The sequence below is a fragment of the Pimephales promelas genome, chromosome 23, assembly GCF_988280905.1.
Source record: "Pimephales promelas chromosome 23, fPimPro1.hap1.1, whole genome shotgun sequence".
NCBI classification, from domain to species: domain Eukaryota; kingdom Metazoa; phylum Chordata; class Actinopteri; order Cypriniformes; family Leuciscidae; genus Pimephales; species Pimephales promelas.
This window is the reverse complement of record NC_142791.1, coordinates 8,941,489-8,965,953: the sequence shown is the minus strand read 5'-3', so window position 1 is coordinate 8,965,953 and position 24,465 is coordinate 8,941,489. Positions and strand designations below refer to the sequence as shown.

Genomic DNA, 24,465 nt, shown 5'->3' with positions numbered 1-24,465 from the left:
CATGACAAAGCCAAAGTTTAAGGAGCTTTTGCAATGTGGCATTTCATTTACGCAGAAACAAAGCATAAACCTAAATTCACCTAAAATGTACCTCGACTCATTTTTTGCCGTACAAGCACTGGTATTTCCTTCAGGCATGTGGCATTTGAAAAAATAAAAAATAAAAAATAAAAAACGTGATGTACGACTGTGCTTCAGAGGCAGAGGTGGGGCCGTTTCTCGGTCACGTCGGGGGAAATTTGATTTCATACAGACGTGTTTCGTCAAGCAGATTGGAGTGTAAAGCTCACTTCTCCTCATTCAAGGCTGCGCTCCAAATAAAAAAATCCCTTTAATACAATCCATAAGGTGAGCAGCTAAACAAAAGGATCGTAACAGTCCAAAAGTCAATTGAAGCTTGGCAGGATTATATAAATGTAGATTCGTTTAGTGGCACTGCAGGTTGGGAGAAAGTTGCGTTTGGGCGGAGTAGTGATGTCGGCGAAAGTAAATAAATAAATAACCAGTTGGTCGACGCTGCAGAAGAACTATGGAGTGAACTGCTTTTGATGCAAGAACAAACCTATAAAAAAAATGCTGCTATTTCTGCCATCCTAGCAGCTCTTGATCAGGTGAAAATTGGATCCGGATTCTTCTGCAGGGGGAAAGAGAGATGGAGAAAAAAATGGAAAAGCAGTATGTGTACATAAGATGTATACACTCCTATGCCTATTGTCTTCTTATTCTCTTCTAATTGGCAGAACTAATACATTTGCTCTATTGTTTCTTTGAAAGGAGAGGTTTCTGCTGCTGTTGGTTTGATGGTGTGGCTGCGTGTGATAGAGATGCTGAATTATGGCCTGCGCTGATCAATATTCAATCAATGATGCTGGTGATTGATGACCCGGCCGTGACACACATGCATACACGCACTGGACATGCTCCTCACACCCCTCATCACCATTCTAATGCAGAGTTTTTGAATAAACGTGCCCAGAATTTACAAAATGCCTTCAAACTATAGCCCGATAAAAGTCAGGAAATTGGCGGAATCCTACACTACCGGTAATTTCATAGACAACGTTTCCGATATGACAAGAAGTCTGTTATATCAGTTAGAGATTTGATCAGGTTTCAATTTGAAAACAATTAAGGAAAGATGGAAAAACTGCTTTTTTCTTCTTTAGAATTTAAAGTAAAATGTATTAAAATTTACCATTTTTTCCATGCACATCATTTTTTTTTTTAATTCATGTTCCCTCATAATCTTTAATCACATAACTTCCCCTCCCTCTTGCAGCGACATCTCTTCTCTTCTCTGCTGACGTGTTTACTGGCATGAGGGCGGGACAACCTGTCAATCACATGACATCACAGCAATAGCAAACCACAACCGTCCAATCTATTCCCCATGGACAAAATCAAGTATCGCCCTACTTTTTTTTTTTCTTGTGCGAGAAGCCATTTCACTCATATGTCACAATAGGGAAAAAAAGACTAACGCAACTTTCCTTTCATGTTTATTTTAATGCTAATTAAAACATTCTCATCTAATTATTCCAAAAACAAGCTGTGGTACAGTAAAGACATGAAGCTAAAATTAACATATTCCATTCACATCAATTTTAGTTTTATATCATTACTGTGCAATTGTCTCATTTGCTTCTATTTTCATTTCTCCCAGTTATGTTATGAAGACTTGATCTTGTTCAGAAACGAATTAAAGTTTTAACTTTCATCATGGTGGTTGTAAGAATTGAAGTCCTGCCTTTTATATAAATGAGATAGGCCTAATCGCTTTTTGGTCAGTTTACTTCAGAATCCATTAGCTGAAAAATACTGTTTTTTTTTTTTTTTAGTCTGATTCAAGCTAAATAGGCATTGCAGTCATATTTTACTGTTGATTATTGAAACATAGCCTAATCTTGACAATTTTTTTTTGGGAGATTTCGATCTTTCTATATTGCACAACTACTAGAAAATAGCTGCCTTGGTCTGTTATCAAGATTGCCGCCAAGTGAACTGACTCTTAATATAAACATCTGAAACAAAATGAATGCGTAACTGAGAGCTCCACTAAAAAGAGCAAAAATCTTTTGTGTTAAATATGAATGTTTGAATTTGCATGTTATGATAGCTGTAGATCGGCCTGTTTCACATTTGCAATGAACTCTGAACTCATGCTGTTCACCAACAAACAGTTTCACAACCATCCAGCTGTTTAAAAAAGCAGAACGCACAGCCAAAAACACATCTGAATCTAGAACTCTGCATTCATGCAGCTTCTAAGTGTGTGTATGTGTGTGAATTCATACAATGTGACGGGATGAGATGTGTTTGTATTTGTCTAGTCAGTGGAATCTTTTGAACCCAAGCCCAGGGCAGATCAGATATCAGCTATATTGATTTGTTTGACCGCAACCATGTTGTGTGTGGTGGTTTAAGAGCTGTGACACTGTCCACCTCCTCACAGTACACGACAGCTGGAATACCTGATATAAACATCTGCATCACAGCACAAACACCCATGTAAATCCATTCACAGGCATACATGTGTGCCTAAAGCCTTTTTGCCGCAATCATATCATTTAGGGTGACATGCACACACACATAGTGTAAACAGTAATTTCTTACTGGGACAAGGGTTGTAACCAATGCTGTGGATCATGACAATCTCCTGCGGGCAAATCTCCCATTATACTGTCTCCCTCTCTCTTTCTCTCCCATATTTCTTTCCCCCCTAAGTATAGTACAGTTCAGCTGCATGAGAAAAATTGTCTTGTTGTTTTCCCTATCGCATCACTCTAAACAACTAGGGGCAATTCAGTAAGAATTAATTGTGGCCACTGATACCGGCACTTATTTCATATGCAGCACTTATGCTCTGTTTGTGTTATTTCACCGCCTGGTTCACCAAGGCCCCTTCTACCACTTCACTCATAGGGAATACAGAGTGGCGTCGCCGGTCCGTATAAGCATATAGCATATTAACCCAATATAGCGCACCTCAACAAGGAGAACTAAATCACGTGAGAGTAGCCTGCACACAATCAGATCTGGACAGTACGTACATCTCTCTTATACTGATAGAAGTTTAGCCTGCAGGGCGGGAACTTCCAGGTTATAGAACCTAACAAAGGTGGACGGGGGTGGCCCAGCCTGCCGCCACACGTCATGAATTAAAATTCTGCTGGACCATGCCCACGACGAGGCCATGCCTCTAGTTGAATGAGCCCTAACACCCAAAGCGCGTTGCAGACCTTTTTGACGCATAAGCAGCTGCAATAGCATCCACTATCCCTCTGGATAGGCTTTGTTTCGAGGTGGCGAGACCTTTGGTGCGCCCACCAAACGAAACGAAATACTGCTCCGAGCACCTGAAAGGGCCGGAGCACATAATGTAAGCCCTCAGAGCCCTCACTTTGCAGCGGAGATGAACATCTCTCTCGCTATGGGATGCTGGCAGAGCCGATTGAGAAATGACCTGAAAAATTGTTTGACTGATAGGTACTTTAGATCCATGGAATCTAACGGCTCAAAGGGATAAGCTTTCAGATCCTCGAGGACCAAAGAAAGATCCCACATAGGAACCGATGGGGGGCACGGGGGATTCATCCTCCTGGTTCCTCTAAGGAAGCGGATGACAAGCTTGTTCCTTCCTAGTGATCAGCCACACGTCGACTCTGCGGACGCTAGACTTAAGCGTGGAGGGGGACCTCCCCTTATCCAACAGCTCTTGAAGGAAATTAAGCAACCGCGAAACCCCACACGTTTGTGGGTTCAGATGTTTGTCGGTGCCCCGTTTGGAGAACACAGACCATTTAGACACGTAAAGCTTTCTAGTAGAGTGAGCTCTAGACTGTTTAATCGTGTTCATCACTCCTCGAGTGAAGTCACATCATCACTTCTGGCAGGACAATGGGTATCCGTTGATCAACCATGTGTGCAGAGACCAGCGCTCTGGATGGGGATGCCAGATCGAGCCGCAAGCTTGAGAGAGGAGATCTGTCCTCGCCGGAATCGGCCATGGGGCTGTTTGTGATAGCCACGTTAGCTCCGGGAACCAAGTTTGGTTCTCCCATTGCAGGGCTATAAGGAGCACCGATTGGCGCGTTTCCCTGATCTCTTGATTACCTGAAGCAACAGTGAGACCAGAGGGAAAGCATACAGCGGGCTGCTGGGCCAGATTTGGGCCAGTGCGTCCTCATTCTTCAAATGTATTTTGATGAAAGAGGTCGACTTCCGCTTTGCTGAGAAGGCACCATAGCGACTGGACTGTTTTGGGATGCAGGGACCATTCCCCTGGGGGAATATCGTCCCTGGACAGCTTGTGTGAACTTGAACATGGTGGTCCTGTATGAATGGGAGGAAGTGCTTCAGCGCATTCTCGACAACTATTATTTCCAGAAAGTTTATGTGAAGGAGCTTCTCTTGGTCTGACCACAGGCCAAAGACCGGTTTGCTCTTTAAGAGAGTGCCCCAACCTGAATTGGACGCATCTGTCGAGATAACCTTTCGATACGACACAGCTCCCATCGTCACTCCCTGCTGTTTCCAGTCAGCCACTAACCAGGGCCGTAGAGCCGTAATGCAGCTCTGAGTCACACTGATTCGTTCGCAGCCAGAGGCCCAAGCTCGGCGATACGCTCGAACGTTCAGCAAGCGTTGTAGCGATCGCATGCGCAGTAAGCCCAGCTAAGCACTGCAGCTGCTAAGGCCATACATTCCAGCATCCTGTCTTCAGAGGAGCAATGCTGCCCTTCTGGAAAGATGTGACTAGGCATTAGAAAACTAAAGGTGCGTTCCATTTGACAGGGTCCCTACACAAGTGTTCACTGCTCCCTACTCCCTGAACACGGTATATCAGTTGAAGTGGACTTCGCTGACTTCCTGTGAAGTGATGTATCGATGTTCCCTTATTCCCTATGCCGTTTGCAGTGCCCTTCGAACTGAACATGTCCGTTCCCTTCGAATTGGAATCTCACTTAAGATGGCAAAATACCCTGTGAAGTCCACTTGGCAGTCCACTTACGGTCGAATGGAACGCACCTTAAGACTAGAAAACGGCACGCGCGCTGTGTCAATAAATGAGCTGTTCCGCTGCTTCTGCTGCAGATCAAGTGCCGAGAATTGCCACTGCTAATACATTCACAGACATTGCTGTTGGCATGTAAGACATGCTGCTACTGTACATGTAAAATACTTGAAATACCACCCCACCCCCCTTAGCAGATCTATACAGGTGGAGCTGGGGAAGGTGGAGGGTTTCTAGACTGCTAACACTACCGGTATTTCAATGTTGAGCCACAGCTCATGGGCCTACTAGTTGGAGATCGCTGCCAAATTTAGTTAAGGACCTATCAGCCTGTGCCATATAGAATTACATGCTAAAACTTGGTACAAATTAGCAACCTTCAACTTCCTCGCATTTTCATTATTTTGGCCTGTACATGTTCTTGTCAGATTTTACCCCTATGAAATTCTTGCTCCTAGATATGTCTTGGTTCTCTCCTTCAACTTGTTTTATTTTGTGCTGGGCTAAAATGTCTGATAGCTTAGTTTTGTAATAGCATCTCATCTCACTAAACCATACGATATGAGTTATCACTTGCACAATGCATACCTACCACCATACCCAAGTTCAGCACTTACTGTTAGGGGTTTGTTTTTGAATTAGCTCTGAGCAAATGTGGTAGTGATGTTTGCCGTAGCACGCACCACTAACAACATGGCAGACCCTCTTTTACTGAGAAAGGTCTATTAGAGCCAACAGCTCTACATAAACGCACACGTCTTTTAACTCCAGCTGTGCTCTGTGTGGGAAGGCAGCTGTATTCTCATCTAAATGACTGTGTTAGCCTCTGCCATAGTTATGTTTCTACCAAACACCGAGAATCCTCCATTTTTATTACCGTTTGGACGAGCGATTAGCATCCATACGCTTTATTAAAAGCTATATTTCAGTGCACAGCATGATGCAGCAGACGCAGACAGCACACCAGCGAGAGAAAGAGCGAACAAGAGATAGATAGAGCATGGCAGGAGAGAGAGAGAGAGAAAAAGGAAGAGAAGGATGACACTTGTTTGAGTGGGAGCAGCTGGGAGATTGCTAGCTGTAACTGAAGGTTTATGTCATGAAGACATGGACGGTCTTCTTCTCGCTTGCCCAAAGGCGCCAACGGCAAAGAAACACAGCTCTGCACACTCGTACGCACACGCGTGCCCGATGACCTCATTTTCACAGAGCTCTTGGAGACGATTACAACAGTGATACGTCCCTCTCCCGAAATTTCACTGAAAAACTGGCCATTACATCATGTCACTTGAGGCTGCGCTCACCTCCTTACTGGGGGACTTTTAAAAACAACATGAAATGGTTTTTGCAACCCATTTAGCTTCCGTAATGTGACATTTTTGAGTGAAACAGAACATTTAGCTGGAATGTCGATGATTGTATCCGTTAGAATTTGATTTGATGATGAAAAGTGGGCTATTATATAATGGTTTATATGATTGTCCATGTTCACATGGTGTTTATGTCCATGGTCTGTTGGTCTGTTTCTTAATACCTGGAAAAGGTAATAATAAGAAGAAATGTTACTTCAGTACCATATCAGGATCGTGTGACACTGAAGACTGGAGAAATGAAAGTGCCATCACAGAAATAAATGACATTTTAAAATATATTAAAATAGAAAACTGTTTTTGCTTAATTGTGATAATATTTCACAATATTAATGTTTACTGTATTTTTGATCAAATGAATGCAGCCTTGGTGTGTAGAAGTGATTTCAAAAATATCTTACTGAACCAAACGTGTGTTTGACGTGTCATCATCGCTGCTCATGAGGCAATCCCCTATAGCCCTTGGCTTAAAGTCATTCATGGGGCCGGTTGCATAAACATGGCCCTTATGTTAAGACTGTGTCTTAAGTACTGGTATGACCAACTAGCCTTGAGTAAAGGGGAAATCAGTCTTACTTTCTAGTATCAAATTAGACCAATCTACCTTTTTATAACTAACTTGAAACAGCTATGAAAAGTTTTCTTAAAGAAAAAAAATGTGATGACTAATACTAGTTTTAACCGTTTATACAACTAGCTATGACATGAAAGCCAGCAGACAGAGACACCTTATTCGCATGACTTTAACGTCACCTTCACTAAGCTTCCAACAGCTCTTTTAATCTTTAAAAAAAATCTACTAGTTGGAAGGTTTGAGTTTATAATGTGATTCAGAATAAAGTGTAAAATGTCTTGTTCTGATTGGCTGAGATTAGTATGGCATGATTTATTTTCCCCAAACCAGTTAAATGCAAACCCCATCCACAATGATTTCATTGGTCAACTCAATCACCTGTCAAGAAAAAAAAACAGGAAAAAAAACAAGATATTTCATTTGTCGTGTGGTTTCTAATTCTGTATTGTTGTGCTGGTTAGCCCTGCCGACATCAAAATCTCATAGGTCAAATGTCACTCCATATAGCTGCACTTCAAACATCAAATATTCTCTGATTGGCTGAGATTGTGTAGGATTTTTTTCTTTCAGAGTGGACAGACAATATGCAGTCGGTGAAAACTGGACATGTCATGTCTGGTTAGGACACAGCGTTAGAGTTAATACAAAACAGAATGAAAGAAACTGCTGTAGCTATTGTTTAATGGCTCATCTAGAGTCTTTAAAGGAGGGGAGATATATATTGAGCACATGACATCAGCCCTTCAAGGCAGATTGCTTTCGTGTATTGTTTTTTCTAGGTCTGCTCCCCTTGCAGACAGTGAAAAAAAGCTAAAAGAGAGACATAAAATTTACTGAAGACATCTCTACACGTAAAGCCTGTCAGGGAGGACAAACCTGCTGGTTACACTGGGATGGCGGCGTACTGCCGGGTTTCCTGTCACACACTACTGTCAAAAAGTCCCAAATACACACTCGCTCACATTCAAACTTTCTCAGAAAGAAAGTGTTTACTGCACACAAACTGTGCGGCGGCTCAACTTGCACACTCGAAACACGTTGCCATCTCTCAGACTGGGAGTAACGCCACGTTCACGGAGCCTAGTTTTCCCTTTCCGACTGTCACCGCACCAGGCGCTCACCAGCCCACGTACCACCCAGGACTCATCCCACGTAAATGATCTTTCCTCCATTTTAAGTCTTCATTATCATGCTTTTCATTTTTCTTCCACGCCAACGGCATATCCCATGTCTTCTTTTGCACTTAGAGGTGAATTCTGGGCCTTTGTTTTAAAGCTGGTGCATCGTCTTCAAAGGCCAGAAGGATTAGGTTTCTGGGAAAAGCCTGAGCCCTAATGGAGGCTGTAGACCATATAGACGGAAGCAGTAACCAGTAAAATAGTGAAAGCTTGATCTCCAAATGCTTTAAGCGTCGATAAAGTGCTGACGTTGCTGAGACTTAATCACACACACACTCTCGCTCCATACTCCCATCAACCTGTCTCCTGCTCTCCAGCCTTTACTGGAAGAACTGACCTGAGATGGAGAATTGAACTGAAAATCACGTCAGCATTGATCGAGTCTCGAAGCTTAAGTGCAATTCAGCTGGAGATTCAGCTCAGATGAACATGCAAGAGGGCGCACACACTCGACAACATAAGAAAATGTGTCATTAATTTTAGCGTGGATGCTTAAAGGCCCCAATATACGCATAACCAAATTCTTTTTGTTACTCATTTAGAGGTTAAACGAAGTTCGAAATTCGTGAGCCATAATAGCGATAGATCAATATGTAAATATGTGCTGCGCGCTTTACTCTCAATAACAAAATAAACAAAACTGAAAAAATAGCAAGCATTTTAATAAATCATAAGAAAAGCATCCGATCATAGCATCGTGGATAAGTCACATCACGTTATTTTATATCATTTTACACTCACCTAAAGTATTATTAGGAACACCAAACTAATACTGTGTTTGTCCCCCTTTCACCTTCAGAACTACCTTATTTCTACGTGGCATTGATTCAACAAGGTGCTGAAAGCATTCTTTAGAAATATTGGCCCATATTGATAGGATAGCATCTTGCAGTTGATGGAGGTTTGTGGGAGCACAAAGCTCCCGTTCCACCACATCCCAAAGGTGCTCTATTGGGTTGAGATCTGGTGACTGTGGGGGCCAATTTAGTATAGTGAGCTCATTGCCATGTTCAAGAAACCAATTTAAAATGGTTCGAGCTTTGTGACATGGAGCATTATCCTGCTGGAAGTAGCCATCAGAGGATGGGTACATGGTGGCCATAAAGGGATGGACATGGTCAGAAACAATGCTCAGGTAGGCCATGGCATTTAAAGGATAATGGTAGAAGGTAAATGGTAAATGGACCGCATTTATATAGCTCTTTCACAGACCCAATGACCATCAAAGCGCTTTACATTTTGCCTTACATTCACCCATTCACTCACTCATTCACCGACGGCGGTGTTAGCCATGCAAGGCGCCATCCAGTTTGTCGGGAACAGCTGGGGTTAGGTGTCTTGTTCATGGACACCTCGACACTTGGTCAGGTGAAACCAGGGATTTAACCACCAACCTTCTGGTTTGTAGACAACCTACATGAACCACTGAGCCACTCAGTAAAGTGTGCCAAGAAAACATCCACTACACCACCAGCCTGCACAGTGGTAACAAGGCATGATGGATCCATGGTCTCATTCTGTTTACACCAAATTCTGACTCTACCATCTGAATGTCTCAACAGAAATTGAGACTCAACACACCAGGCAACATTTTTCAAATCGTCAACTGTCCAATTTTGGTGAGCTCTTGCAAAATGTTGCCTCTTTTTCCTATTTGTAGTGGAGATGAGTGGTACTCGGTGGGGTCTTCTGCTGTTGTAGCCCATCCGCCTCAAGGTTGTTTGTGTTGTGGCTTCACAAAGGCTTTGCTGTATACCTCGGTTGTAACAAGTGGTTATTTCAGTCAAATTATATGATTATTATTTCATTATTTCAGTTTTCATTACATCAGTTAAAGTTGCTCTTCTATCAGCTTAAATCAGTCGGCTTATTCTCCTCTGAACTCTAGCATCAACAAGGCATTTTCGCCCACAGGACTGCTGCATACTGGATGCTTTTCCCTTTTCACACCATTCTTTGTAAACCCTAGAAATGGTTGTACGTGAAAATCCCAGTAACTGAGCAGATTGTGAAATACTCAGACCGGCCCGTCTGGGACAAACAACCATGCCACGCTCAAAATTGCCATTCTGACATTCAGTTTGGAGTTGAGGAGATTTTCTTGTCCAGGACCACACCCCTAAATGCATTAAAGCAACTGTCATGTGATTGGTTGATTAGATAATTGCATTAATGAGAAATTGATCAGACCTGTGTTCCTAATAATCCTTTAGGTGTGTGGTTTTACAGGATTAAACATGAAAAACAGTATCTCATTTCATTAGAAGTATAACTTCTTTTTCTACTGCAAAGCAGCTCTCTAGTGTGTTCATGTTTTCACTCACAGATGTCCAACCAAAAACGATTTTCACTTGAAAGAAGTCGGAGCCTCCAGACACATCTACCTATTACTTAATCGCCACAGACCCTTGGTAGTACGAAGGTGTTTAGCAAGCTGTTTCGAAATGACTTCACATCAGTTCGTTTTTCAATTTCGCTTGAAGTAAATCAGCACTTAAAGGTAAAGAATGTAATTTCTGTTTGGTGCCACTAGAGACAAAGTTTTGTTGATAAGAGTTAATAAACCATGAACCAAACCAACCAGGTACGAGGTAAATCACAACTTTTGATTTGGAGCAAAAAGCATTTGAAAATCAGACAGGAGTACTTAATGGCATTAATGAGGGAAGCCATAATCAAATAAAGCATTGTAAATTAAAAGTGATGTATACATTTTAAAGATTTAAAGATGTTGATTAAATAATATATGTTATGTTTATTGAAAAATATGCATACAAATATTTTGTTTGACAGTGTAAGGAAAATAGTGCTTCATGGGAGTGGGAAGGCTCTTAAAAGTCCTCTGCGTGATTTGTTTGTTTTCATATCATGGGCCCTATTTTAATGATCTGAAACACAAGTATCAAGCGCGAAGCGCAAGTAACTTTGTGGGCGGGTCTTGTTGCTATTTTACCGGCAGGATAAATGACTCTTGCGCCTGGTGCAAGTTTCAAAGGCGTTGGTCTGAAGTAGCCTCATTATTCATAGGTGTGGTTTGGCCGTAACGTGAAATAAACCAATCAGAGCGTCATTCAACATACCCTTTAAGAGCAGGTGCGCATGTTGCATAACGAATTGTTATTATAACGGCGGGTTTGCCAGGCGTGTTCAAGGAGACCGACGTTCTTTTCAGGGCAGTGAAAGAGAGAGAAGTGACGTTCTATTGGGATGGGAGAAACCCACCCAAATCTGCTTCGGTTAAACATTATATACATATGTTTTTTGCCACTATTGGGCAAACAGGTCTGATCCTACTACAATAAGCCTTAAAAAATTGGGTAATTAGGTTTTTTCATCTTCATGTAAATCACAAAAGAGGAAAAAAGCCCGCTTTGCGCGGGTGCAAAATAGAAATGATACATGCGTTTGTGTATAAAGTCATTTGCGCCGGTTGCAAGATAGAGCCCTATGACTGTATTCCGTGTATTTGATTCTGTGAAGTATGTGTTCATTCGGTATGAACAATATTGTGAAATGAATAATAGTATGAAAAGTAGACTGTCGTGTCGCATTGTAATGTGATCCGCTTCATTAGCTGCATCACTGTTCCTCGCTATTTACAAATGTAATGACTCTCCTGTGGCCTCACGCTTCAGAATTTTAGTGCAAAGAATGCACCATCCAGGTATTTTTTTGCGTTTGGTTTATGAATACTGTGTATTTGGGTATCCTACACATTTGAAATGCTTTTTGTATTTGTTTGCATATTTTTCCCATATATAGTATGTGTATGTCTGTGTAGTATGTATGTTTACTTTTAGTTGTCTCTGCACTTGGCAAGGGAAAAGGTTACTTTTCTTGAAAACATGACACTTTCACTTTAAACGGAATTGTTAATATGTGTATGCTTTAAGAAAAATCAAGTGGTCGTGCTGTATGTATGTTTGTTGGACAATCTGGGTGAGGATTACATGCACAACAATGACAAATGGGGTTTGTGTGTGTGTGTGTGTGTGTGGTCTACTGGTGTGGAGAGCCTGTGTAGCAGATAAACGGTAAATAAATGGAGACGATTTCTATCTCGTCTCTTACAGGCCCACCGCCAGTACTGAGGGAGGGGGTAGGGGGTCATGCTGATAATACTCATTAATGTCTGTCGCCACACAAACATTTAGCATTTAACCTGAGTTAGCGACAGATGCTAATGTGTCTCGCTGCACCAGATCCAGTCCTGAAGAAGCCAGTGAGAATACACTCATGAAACTAGGATTTGTTTCATTGGGGTGAATAACACTCATTTTTATTAGTGTTTGTGATTTATATATATAGAATTACTGAAAATGATTTTGAGCAACACCGTTATATATACATTTTTGCTGGAAAAATAAAGAAACAATGTCAATTTTGTTGTCCCACATTTTATTTTGTCCCACTTAGTCAACATCAAATTTACTGTTGTACATTTTTTGTAAACTACAGAGCAACTGGTGAAACTACCGATCCATACATGCACTAGTTTTACCAGTGTTAAAAAAATGCACAACAGTAAATTTGATTTTGACTTCAAATTTCACTTTGTACCAGATGCTAATATTGCAAATTTGAACAGATAAAAAGTTTATTTATTGCTACAAATGAATGTCCTTGGCGAATGCTTTCGTAAGAAAATTACACGGCAGGTTGGTTGGTTGGTTTGTTTGTTTGCAAGACAGAAAAAGAGAGATCAGCAGTCTTATCCTGTGAGGGGGAGTTACAGTCCCATAGGACATTAAGACGGAGGACTCCTGAGGGCCATTGCACTAAACGCAGTTTTGCTACAGTGTTTCCACATGTCTCATCACTTTCTCTCTTTGGGCACAAAGAAAGATGGATTTGTCATCGAAAGCCTGGCATGTTGCGAATGAGTGAATGTGGAAGGGAAAACTGAGGAAGAAAAGAGACAAAAATATCGCAACTCCTTGTAGAGATGTTAGAAAGTGTCACACCACCATCAGTTTCTCTCTCTTTCGCTTTCTATGAGTTTGTTGTCTGTTTTGTTCTTTTGCTTTGGCTGCTGTTTTTGATTCTTCTTTTAAATTGGGACACATAATCTCTTGCTAGTTTGTCATTTTTCTTGTTTTGCTGTTTTGGAATTTTTTGCTCTTTTTGTTTAAGCGCAGTAAAATCTTTTTGAATTTTGTCTTTTCTCTCCCCCCCTCCCCCCTCCCTTTTTTGTCTTAACCCCAGGTCCACTCACAAAAAAACATGATGAGTCTTCGATGAACAGGCCGAGGGACGAAGGTATTTTTCTTGCATGTTTTTCCCTTTTTGTCTTGTTTTTCAGACTTTTTTTGGGGGGATGGGGGTATACACACATAGATATGCTTTAAGCATTCATGCGCTTATTCATGCTCTGCTGGTGTGATTATTTATGCTGCATATGTTTTTAATCTCTTCTCGAACCAAATGATTCTTACATCATTTCATTACAACAGGCTTTTAGGAATAAGGTCCCGTCTACGGTTATTAAGATTTCATTATACGTCTTGTGTCCTTTTTGATGAATTGCATAGCCTGGGTTTCCCTATAGTGCCTTGCCGCAGCGCAATTTTATTCGCACTGCTAGGTAGTCTGGATACTATGAACCAAATTTTACGCCTCATCTAGGGAACCAATCACAGAACGGGGAGGGAGCAGCAAGACGATGATGACGACGTCTATGCGACACACCGAAGCAGTTTGTTTACACCTATGGATCCAACATGGCAGCAGACGCAAAGTTACCTTTCAATGCAGCTTTGCCGCCCTTCGCAGTCGTGAGCGGCACTTGAGCAGCGCGTCAGCGTAACTACATCGACACTGTAGCGAGAGTATTCACACTGGAAGCGTTTGTACAGTGTCAAAGCAGCGGCTCCAAAGCTACATATATAACCGAGCAATTCATTACAATGACAACATTTGTTTTTAGAAGTTGGTCATTTATAACATTGATAGTCTTGAAAGTTTGTAATGGGGAGGTGTACAACATTCGCATATAAATGTTAAACCAAACAACCCAGAAAATGGCTCCAATCTAGTTTCAGTCATACTTTCGATATGTTTACAAGACTGCAACTCAATAAAAAACAAAACGCACAAACAAACCATAGCCTATGTAGCTGTTTGTATGTTACATAAACTAAAAGAAAGTTTATATATAATATTTTATGGCTAGTTTACTTTAGTTTTTTATATATATAATACACTTTCACCCAAACTGAATAATTATTAAAAACAAGTTTTTACCGGGTAGCCTAAATACTCTATACATTTTCATTTTAATTTATCCTTTATTTTACCAGGATAGTCCAATTGAGATAAAAATCTCTTCTTCCAGGGAGTCCTGGCCTAAATGGCAGCACAAAATGTTCACATATATTACAATTCAGACATAAAACTTAATCTTACATACAATTTTACCCAGCACTCATTAAATGACAACAAAAGTTACTTTATAAAACATGCACATGTTTCCTTTAAATTGGTCAATAAAAGATTTTTAAAAACGTTTAAAGAGGGGGGGGGGGGGTAATCATTATTATACTATATTTTTGAGTCTTTATTTTACTTTATTTGCCTACTCAAGTTCTTGTTAAAACTCACTATAGACATGCTTGTTCTGTGCATTCTGGGCACTTTTTGTGTGAAATCATATATATTTTTGTCTATCAAAAGTGTGCTTTCACTTGAATTGACCATGAACAGCGCACCGCTCCTGCATGACGCTCACGCGCTGCTACTGCTTCCGGTGTGAATGCACTTATTTATTAACATGCACGGCGAAAAAAATAAGCCCCGCTTACGCATGCGGTGTGAAACGGCCGTTAGATACACGGCATCGTGTACACATAAATCTCGGACCCATCGTCTTCTTCCTCGTTTAATTTGTGTCGCTCTACATACGTCATCTGGTATAATTGAAAAGATTGGCTATGAGCTACATACAGGCGCATTTGATAGACATTCTTAGCACCCAATAAACGGATCTGAGTATTCGTAAACCACGCCTCAAATATGAGAAAATGAACATGTGGTTCCCAGACCCAAATCTCAATAAGACTTGGGTCTGAGACTCAATGAGACTTGGTTCTGACATTAGCCAGGCTATGAATGGCAGAGGATTAGCTTGAAAAAAAAAACTACAAATCCCATCAGCCCCCTGTTATTTAGTGCAATTTCATTGGCCAACATGCACCCAGCTGAGAATGCAGTATGAGTAGCTAATGCAGTAAGTCTCTAATAGACTAGAGGCTGGATTTATTGAGTAAAACTGAGTCTAGATGTTAATAGTATTTAAAATTACTATTTCTCTTATGCCCCCGAATCTGATTATATAATAAAAATGTCACTTTGAATTGCACTCATTTTATTGCTAAATTTTGATAAGGAAGGAAGTTGCAGACAAATTATTGTTGTATATATGTGTTTACAGCATATACTGTGTGTCTGAAGACATTTGTGTTTGAGTGTGGGGGTGTCTTTGCAAATGTGTGTGCATGTCGATCATTCCATGTAACACTCTTTCACAGATTCCAAAAAATGTGTGTTTCTGTTGTGTTGGGAAAAAAAGCTGGCAGCTGTAGTTGCCAGAAATTCACTGTAGAAATACAGTAGCAACATTTGGTGGCTATATATTTTGCAGTTTATGACATGCTATATATATATATTTAATTCAATTACTTATTGAATTAACCTATAGGAAGTACTTAAATCTGCTTTGTATTATAAAATATTTTCTGATTAATAATGCAAGTGATAATTTATTACACACAAACTTTTAAGCTACAAAAACCATGAGGCCATGAAGGTGAGTAAATTATGACAGAATTATCTTTTTTGGGTAAACTATCGTCAATGTTTTGTTTTATTAATATGGAAATATGAAAGAGAAAAATGAAATGGTACTCTAATAAGAAACTAAAACTGGCTGTAAATTAGCAATTGATCTTAATAAGCAATAAGCAAGTGATTCATTCATTCAGTCATTCATTCATTCATTCAATTAGTTGAAAGAGCTGAGCTGATTCATTCAGGAATTTAGTTTAGAGCTTTATTATGGCCCTTTTTAATGAACGATTCACTCAATTGATTTGTTCAAAACGTGGATTAATTCAGAAAAACTGCTGTGCGTTGTTCGGGAACACAACAGTTCTGCTGTGGCTTATAGGTAATATTTTTGTTTGCAAAATTGAGCAAAAACAGACAATATTGTCTAAAATAACACAATATTAACTTTAATGAACTGTTGTATAAAATCAGTATCAAATTTGCACTCGTGCTATTTGGGACAAGAACAGCACTTATGTGATATTGCGTTTGTTCTTTCTTTCTTTCTTTATTTCTTTTTTTGTTTATGTTCCCGAAGGGCAATTGGTTTTGCAGCAAGACCAGCATACAAAAAAGACAATTTACAATACATTAAAAGTAACATAAAAAGCTACACAAGACAATTCACCAAAGCAGTCTTTGCCTTCAAACTAAGACTGCCATACCAGCATAACAAAACAAATGTTAAACAGACTCAATATAAGATTTGTAAAAAGTCATCAAGGACCTATCAACGTTAAATTTAGGCCCTTTTTAAAAATCGTCTCCCAATTGAAATTAAAATTCAACTTATCAAACACACATCCCAGATACTTATATGATTCCACAACTTCAACCTCCTGCTCTTCAGTGGTTGTTCTCTTCTTCGCCTGAAATCAATAAGCTTGTCCTTCATTTTAAACATTTACTTGCAGGAATCACACCATTGAACAAAATCTCAAAAAATAATGTAGTCAAGCAATATCACATGATATAAATATGAGACGAAGTCATTCTAACTGCATTCCATAGGCTGGTGGGTACATTAAATTGATTTTTATTTTAACACGATATTTTTTTACATAGCCCTAATATATATTTATGTGTATGCTGGATAGGTAATTAGTACTTACTACTAAAAAAAAAAAACGATTTTTTTTTATTAAAAATGAAACTATTAAAGGGCTTTTATATTATTCTATTTAAAATGACTATCATTCTTTAGTGCATACATGTCTGCATGCGCAGGGCTCACACTCATTGCGTTGAGTTCTCGGATTTTGGGCGTCTCTAATTGCAGAGGTTTAAATAGAGACACTGCCAGCTAATCCAATTTTGCGTCTCTGAACACGGGAGAGAAGAGGAGAGAAAACGCACAGCAGAGACAGAGGAAAAGAGGAGAGCCACAGAGAAGAGAGATGAAAAAGGAGGAGGAGAGGGGGAACACTCAGATCCCCAATTTGAGAGCACGGAGGGGGAGAGATCGCTAAAAAAACTGTTGTGATAAAGACGAGTATATGATGAAATAAGATTCACGGAGCTTTGAAAGTGAGAGAGGACGTGTGGGCGGGAGACAGGAACAAGAAGGGAGAGGGATGGTCGTGGTGCAAAAGGTAGCGCGCTTGCTCACGACACACGAGAGCCGCTGGCTCACGGCGACCCGGGTTCGAATCCGTCGTATCCCGTTCCCATTCCCACCTTCTCTCGCTTTACTTTCCTGTAAATAACGTTGAGAAAAGCCCAGACGGAAAAGAACAAAAGATAGAGAGTGAAGTCCCATAACGAGAGCAGAGAGGCAAAGATGAAGGCAAAGAGTTGAGGAGAGGGGGAGAGAAGAAGGAAAAGCAGGAGATCAGAGAGAAAGGGAGGGGGAGGTGCGGCATAGGAGAGGAAGAGAGAGATGCAGAGGCTTGGAGGAGGAGAGACAGAATAGGGTTCTTGTATTTTGAGGATGTTTTGAAGTGAATAGGATACTAAGGCCTCTGTTGAAAGGATCTTGTGCTTGGTATCTCTCTCTCTCTCTCTATTTCGGACTCTTTCCATCCCATATTGAGGCTAATGCATTGCATACGGTCTCTCTCTCTTCCTGTGTTCCGTCGCTCTTGCACACACACACACACACACAAAGATTATACTCATGGATTCGTAAGCAGGGTTGTCCCAGATAAGATGTTTGTGGATTCTATGTGCTTCTCTGTGATGCATCGCACACACACAAAAAAAAATATCTCAATACTGCAGAAAAAAAAAAAAAAAAAAACGGCTTGGAGAAATCTCTTTTAACAGCATCTGATTTTACACTTTTTTCATTATTATTGACTTTGAAGGGATAGTTCACTTAAAAAAACAACATATTCGGTCATTATTTGAAGAGTTCAGATGCAAAAGCCTCTAAATGCCATTTGAAATTTTCTTCTTTAATGATGATTTTTATCAAACTTGTATATTTAAGTTCAGTAATTTCACTTAAATAACAATTAATAGGTAATTATCATTGCCATTTAAGTGAAATCACTGAACTTAAATATACAAGCTTGATAAAAATGATCATTCTAGAAGAAAATTTCAAATGGCACTTAGAGGCTTTTGCATCTGAACTCTTCATTTACTTACCCTCATGTAGTTCCGAACTTGTTTTCTTTCTTTCTTGGAACAAAAGCAGATGTTTAGTTGAATGTCCAAGCTGCGCCCTATAATGCATCAAAGGGATCAAAGTCTGTTAAAACTTCGTAAAATAGGCTTCATAAAAGCAGTCCACATCTGACTCGTCTTCTTTAAGACTACATTACAAGTCATATATGCTGCGTCCCGATTCGCCTACTTATACTACGCCTTAAAAGTATGTACTCTTTTTGTGAAGAAAAAGTACATACTTTTGAGTGTTTAGTAAAAAGTAGGCAAGCTTGGGACATACTACTTCTGTCATCTTTAACGGACAGCTCAGTCGCGTGCATCCTATCACAGTAAACTACCCATCAATCATCATAATATTCTAATTTAATTTCTTACCGTTTCGGAGAGAAATGTTTTAGCACGTTCACCTGCCAGTCACGGCTCTTTCATGCGGAGACTCTCCTCATGTGTTTGCAATATGAATATAGCCTAATGATGCATTTAAAAGTTAATGTCGAACGTCTCTTGCATCTGCTTCTGCAGATGCAATATAATAATGTAACCAACGCTGAATAAATTAATTTTCGTCAGGTTAGATACTGATAATTAATCACTTAAACCCCACGGTACTCGCGCTTCCTCCATGTCTGTAGTTTTTTAACACTTTTTACTCGTGTTTGTCATGGTGTTTGTAGTTCTAAGCCAATCCCCGTCCAGCTCGCGATGGATTGTGGGCAATATCAGCCGATCTGCACTTCGTATTCCGACCAGATATGGTATGATTTGGGACGTACTAATTGTATTTTCCAATACTATTTAGGACGGATAGTATGCGAATTGGGACGCAGCAATAGATTGTGTGAGGAACAGACCCACATTTACATTTGCTGAAAATTGCCCTAAACATCGTGCTTCATTCAGGCTAGGAATGACACGAGCATGAGTGACCTATTTAATATTTGCATATATGCGGCGGAGCCGATAGCGTTGTGGGCAGCGCTTTGTCATCTTGCGCAACTGAGTTCTGAGACTCAAATTGAGTTAAATTGAGTTGAATTATGGGGGTTCATATTGGAATCAATTTTCAAAGAGTTCAGTTTGAGATTTCTTCTGAAATACACTACCGTTAGAAATCTTTTGTTCTTACCAAGGCTGCATATATTCGATCAAAAATACAGCAAAAGTGTAACTCTTCTCTATTTGAATATATTTTAAAATATATTTTATTCCTGTTATGGATAGCTGAATTTTCTGCATCATTACTCCAGTCTTTAGTGTCACATGATCTTTCAGAAATCAATCTAATATGCTGATTTGGTTTCTTAAGAAACATTTATTATCATTAATGTTGAAAACAATTGTGCTGTTTAAAATGTTTTGTGGAAAAAACAACTTTGGTGCGGGGGGGGGGGGGGGTTAAGAATGTTATGGGTGAATAGAACAGCATTTTTTTTAAAAATAGAAATATTTCGATCCATTTAATGCATCCTTGCTGAATAAAAATATTCATTTCTTTTTTATGGGCACCCAAGTTGCCTCACAGTGACACAAAAATATTTCCTATCAGCTGATTGGCTGTTCACAGCACTGACCCATAACAGCACACCTGATCCACACGGTCCATCTGATTGGCTGACTCATTGGTGTCATTGCTTCAAGTTTACCAAGTAATTCTTGCACTGGGGGTGTGAAACAACACACATCAACACCAGGAAAAATCTTAACAGTCTAATTTTAGCTTTGTGTGAATCTGTACGTCTAAAAAAGATACTCTGGGATAATTGAAATTGAATAATTATAAATATTTCCATTGGAAAATCAGTGGTCTCTGTATTCAAGAGACCCAAGCAATGTGTTTAAACAAATGCCCATACTTGTGCACGAGCATGTTCATGCATGATCGCACATAGGTGTGTGAGTGTGTGTGCTGAACAAACAGATGTGCTCAATGTATCATAAGTGTGTGTTTATAAAGAGGTGTGTTTGTCTACAAGCAGAGGTGTTTGTGTGTGTGCAAAGATTTAAGAATAAAAAGTGTGTGTGAGTGTGCAGTCGCTGTAATGCGTTTGTAACCCGAGATTCAGGTGGTGATGCAGGCGGGCGTGCAAATACGTGCGTAGAATTTGTTTCCGTGGCAACAGGCATGAGTGAGTCAGTGCTGGTGAGCTTCTATTAGACAGAGAGAGAGAGATGAGGCAGTTTCCATAGCGACTCAGCATCACAGCTGCCTGTGTGTGTGTGTGATTTTTGTGTGTCCGTGAAAGGACCTTGGTCTGTGTAACTTTTATTTTATTCTCTTTTGTGTGCCATTTCCTTTTCACATCTCGATCTCTTCCTCCCTCTCTCCCTCTCTCTCTCTCTCTCTCTCTCTCTCTCACTGTCACTCCAGCATTCTCTCCCTCTCTCTCTTAATCTGTCTCACTCTTGCTTTTATGATTTCTCCCGACTCTCTCACCCACACTGTTTCTTTCTCTCAGACCCCCCTCCTTCTCTCTCTCGGGGTAAACAGATGTCGTGGTAGTTATTTATGTTTCTGCATGGTCTGGTTTTCATATGAATTATCTACAGCGCTTGCACACCACAGAAGCACTGGCTAACTGGACATCTCTGACTGCCCTCACACACACCATCGAACTCACACACACAAGCATCTCCGAAAACATATGTGTGTGTGTGTGTATATATGCATGAGCATGTGCAGTTCAAACACACTTTCAAGAGAAAAGCAATGGGGAACAACCTGTACCAATAAGCAGCACATATAGATGTGAACACTTGAAATGTCTCTAAGGACACAGAAGGTACCAATGAAGCACACAGGGGAACGCGATGGTGGAATCATTGAGAGAGTCAAAGCTCTGTCAGAGCCGGCCTGACCTATCAGAGCTTTTTGTATTCCAAACGTACAGAGGAGAGAGTGGGAACGCACACAGACTGTACTAACTGATACAGAGATACATCAGAGCAACAGAGTTTTGGAAGAGGAACAGACAGACTGTGCCAGCAGAGTGCAGAAATGATGAGCCAATCCGAGGCAGACCGTGCCAAAAGATCCCAGAGTGTGAGGAGACGATTGAGGATACGTTCGGAATCGTGTACTAATATACTCTTTCTGCAGTATACAGTGTTTGCATTTGTATACTCGGATGACCTACTAAAGTTGCCATTGTTTGCAGTATACAGCAGAGCATATTGTACTGTGTAATGCATATGTGCTCAACTTGACCTTCTATTTTAAGAGGCGACAAGTGAACTGGAAGCAATGTCAACTCGTTTTTACCATCTTCTTCTTGACTCATTATTTGATCTGTCCGTCAAATGGAAATGCATTGTGTGTAGTATGCGGTAAACCGAAACCTAGTATTCATTTCCTAACATATCTCCTGTCTAAATAAGGCAACTGCACATTAAAAATTATTTTGTCTTTTGTCAAAGATCATTTCTGCTTAAAAGTTTTTTTTTTTTCTTAAATTGAAATGAATGCATTAATATATGCGCTGTAAAAATGAATATGCTTTATCTAATCAAAAAAATTGTGGCAACAGATTACAGGCAATATTATTAATTAAATTTAACAAATTAGAATTGAATAATAATTAATCAAATTAATTCCTTAAAAGTTAACCATTTAAAATGAGTAAAATTTACAACAACAACTAAAAAATGTAAATTGAAGTCACCATTGTGGTGATCAGTGTTTGTTTTAGGTTTGTTTTAAAATGACGGTTTTCTCCTTCAGTGATTCTGCTTGTTAACATCAGGTGTCTTCAATGTTGGCAATATAAAATACAGAGTTCTTAATTAATCTTTGTCGTCTGTCTGTTTAGTGAGATATTTTTGTTAAATGTTTTGGTGTAAACTTTACTCATTTTAAATGGTTAACTATTAAGGAATAATTTGATCAATTATTACTCAATTCTAATTTGTTAAATTTAATTAATAATATTGCTTGTAATCTGTTGCCACAATTCTTTTGATTAGATAAAGCATATTCATTTTTACAGTGCTGTATATGTGATGTTATATACACTACCATTCGAAATGGATTATATTGACGAAAGCATATTAGAATGATTTCTGAAGGACCATGTGACAGAAGTAATGGCTGTTTATTTAAAGTTCAGCATGATAAACAACATATTAAAACATATTACAATATAAAAACAGTTATTTTAAATTGTAATATTTCACAATATTACTGTTTTTCTGTATATTTGTTTAAATAAATGAGTCTTTCAAAAACATTGTGCTGACCCCAAACTTTTCATCGGTAGTGTATAAGAACTACTGTATACATTTATTAATTTAATTGTCAATTCAAATTGTGCATGATTGTTAAATAACAAAAATGTTATACTGTACACTATATCAAGTGCATAATATCAGGCTTTATCGCTAAGTAGATCTGCATGGTTCATTTTACAATGAAGTTGCAACATTTGTATTGGATATTATATGCTGCGCTCAAAAGAAATGAATACATGTTTATGCTTTTCACAGATATTAGAGATCGTCGGAAGAAGCCTGTGATGTTGTTTATCCATGGTGGTTCATACATGGAGGGGACAGGAAACATGTTTGATGCAAGCGTTCTTGCTGCCTATGGAAACGTAATTGTTGTCACTATGAACTACAGATTAGGTGTCCTTGGTAAGTACAACATCATCTTTTTATTATTATTATTAATGCTGCTGCAGCTGTTTCTGTTGTCCTGTATTAGAATGGTCTGGCTGTTCTTTTTAAAATGGCAATAGGGACTGATAAGATGCTCCAAAAATTAAATTAAAAAAAGAAATGTCATAAAAATGTTTGCTGAAAATCTCCATCATGTCAGTCAAATCTCATTCATATGTTTTAAATTAGTCATGTTGCACTAGATTTAACATCAGTAAGGTCCAATATCTTTGGTTCTGATGCCAAAGCCTCCACAACATGTCTTGACATGCCAGTTTTGAGTGCAAATGAGATCTGAGCACTATTGTGTTGCTTCAGGAGACTTGCGGAGAAATAATCCCTTTTTTTTTTTTTTACATTTTTCATATTTAACTTGAATATAAATGTAATATTTACGTTCACATAATATTTAACTTTCACATATTTGAAATTTAAGTTAATTCAAAAAACATTACGGTAAGTCAAAACTTGTAAAATGGTATATGTTTTAGAAGGATTTCTGTATTATTGTATTGTTTTTTCACTATAAATGAGACATTGGCTACTTTCACACTGTCAGTTTTTGAGTTTGACAAATCCATGTACCTACAGTTCAAACACAAACTTAGCGGAGAGCAGCATATCGAATACTGTCTGTATGAACGTGCAACGGCAGTCAAATCCACATTCACTTGCCAGAAACCATAATATCAGTGACATCCATAAAACTGAAAAGCTTTAACATATTTGATACGACAAGAGTCCAATCGAGCTGCGATTTCATCCATCAAATCTTCATTAACCGTCAGCAGTTTTTCTATCTGGGTAGAGAGAGCGGAGCATTTGAGTCAAATGTATAACACCAAACTGATAGACTGGATCTAAAAGCTTCAGAAAAACTTTTAAAGCTTCTAAAACCGTATGAAGGACTCAAATACAGGCCTGACCATCATTTCTGTTACTGTGTGAATGTAACCTTTATTCTGAGATTCTATGTTGAAAAGGTTGTAGTGAAAGAAACACGGGAAGTTGTAATGGCGGTTCAACTGCATTAAGCTTGGTAATTGAATTATAAATGTGATATTTTGTGAATTTTATAAAACTATCAGAGGTTTAGAAGAATATTGATTCAATCTCTTCATTTTGAGTTGTCAGAGTATTTTTGAGTCATTAGCATCTAGATGTGGTGTTCTGCTCTACTTCAACTTTAACACGTTAAGTGACCTCATCTGAAATAAAAGAATTACAGTAATTTAATCA

At 39.3% G+C, this 24,465-nt stretch overlaps 1 protein-coding gene across 4 annotated transcripts in view; it reads left to right on the top strand.

Moving 5' to 3' along the window:
* nlgn2b (neuroligin 2b) overlaps positions 1-24,465 on the top strand; it is a 77,050-nt gene that overhangs the window by 30,696 nt on the left and 21,889 nt on the right. For 2 of the 4 annotated variants that reach the window (XM_039677667.2, XM_039677666.2), the window contains exons 3-4: positions 13,342-13,395; positions 23,053-23,202. In XM_039677667.2, the coding sequence (XP_039533601.1) occupies positions 13,342-13,395; positions 23,053-23,202 (204 nt within the window). The remainder of the gene's footprint in view (positions 1-13,341; positions 13,396-23,052; positions 23,203-24,465) is intronic. The other 2 variants (XM_089126109.1, XM_089126108.1) reach the window with 1 other exon arrangement.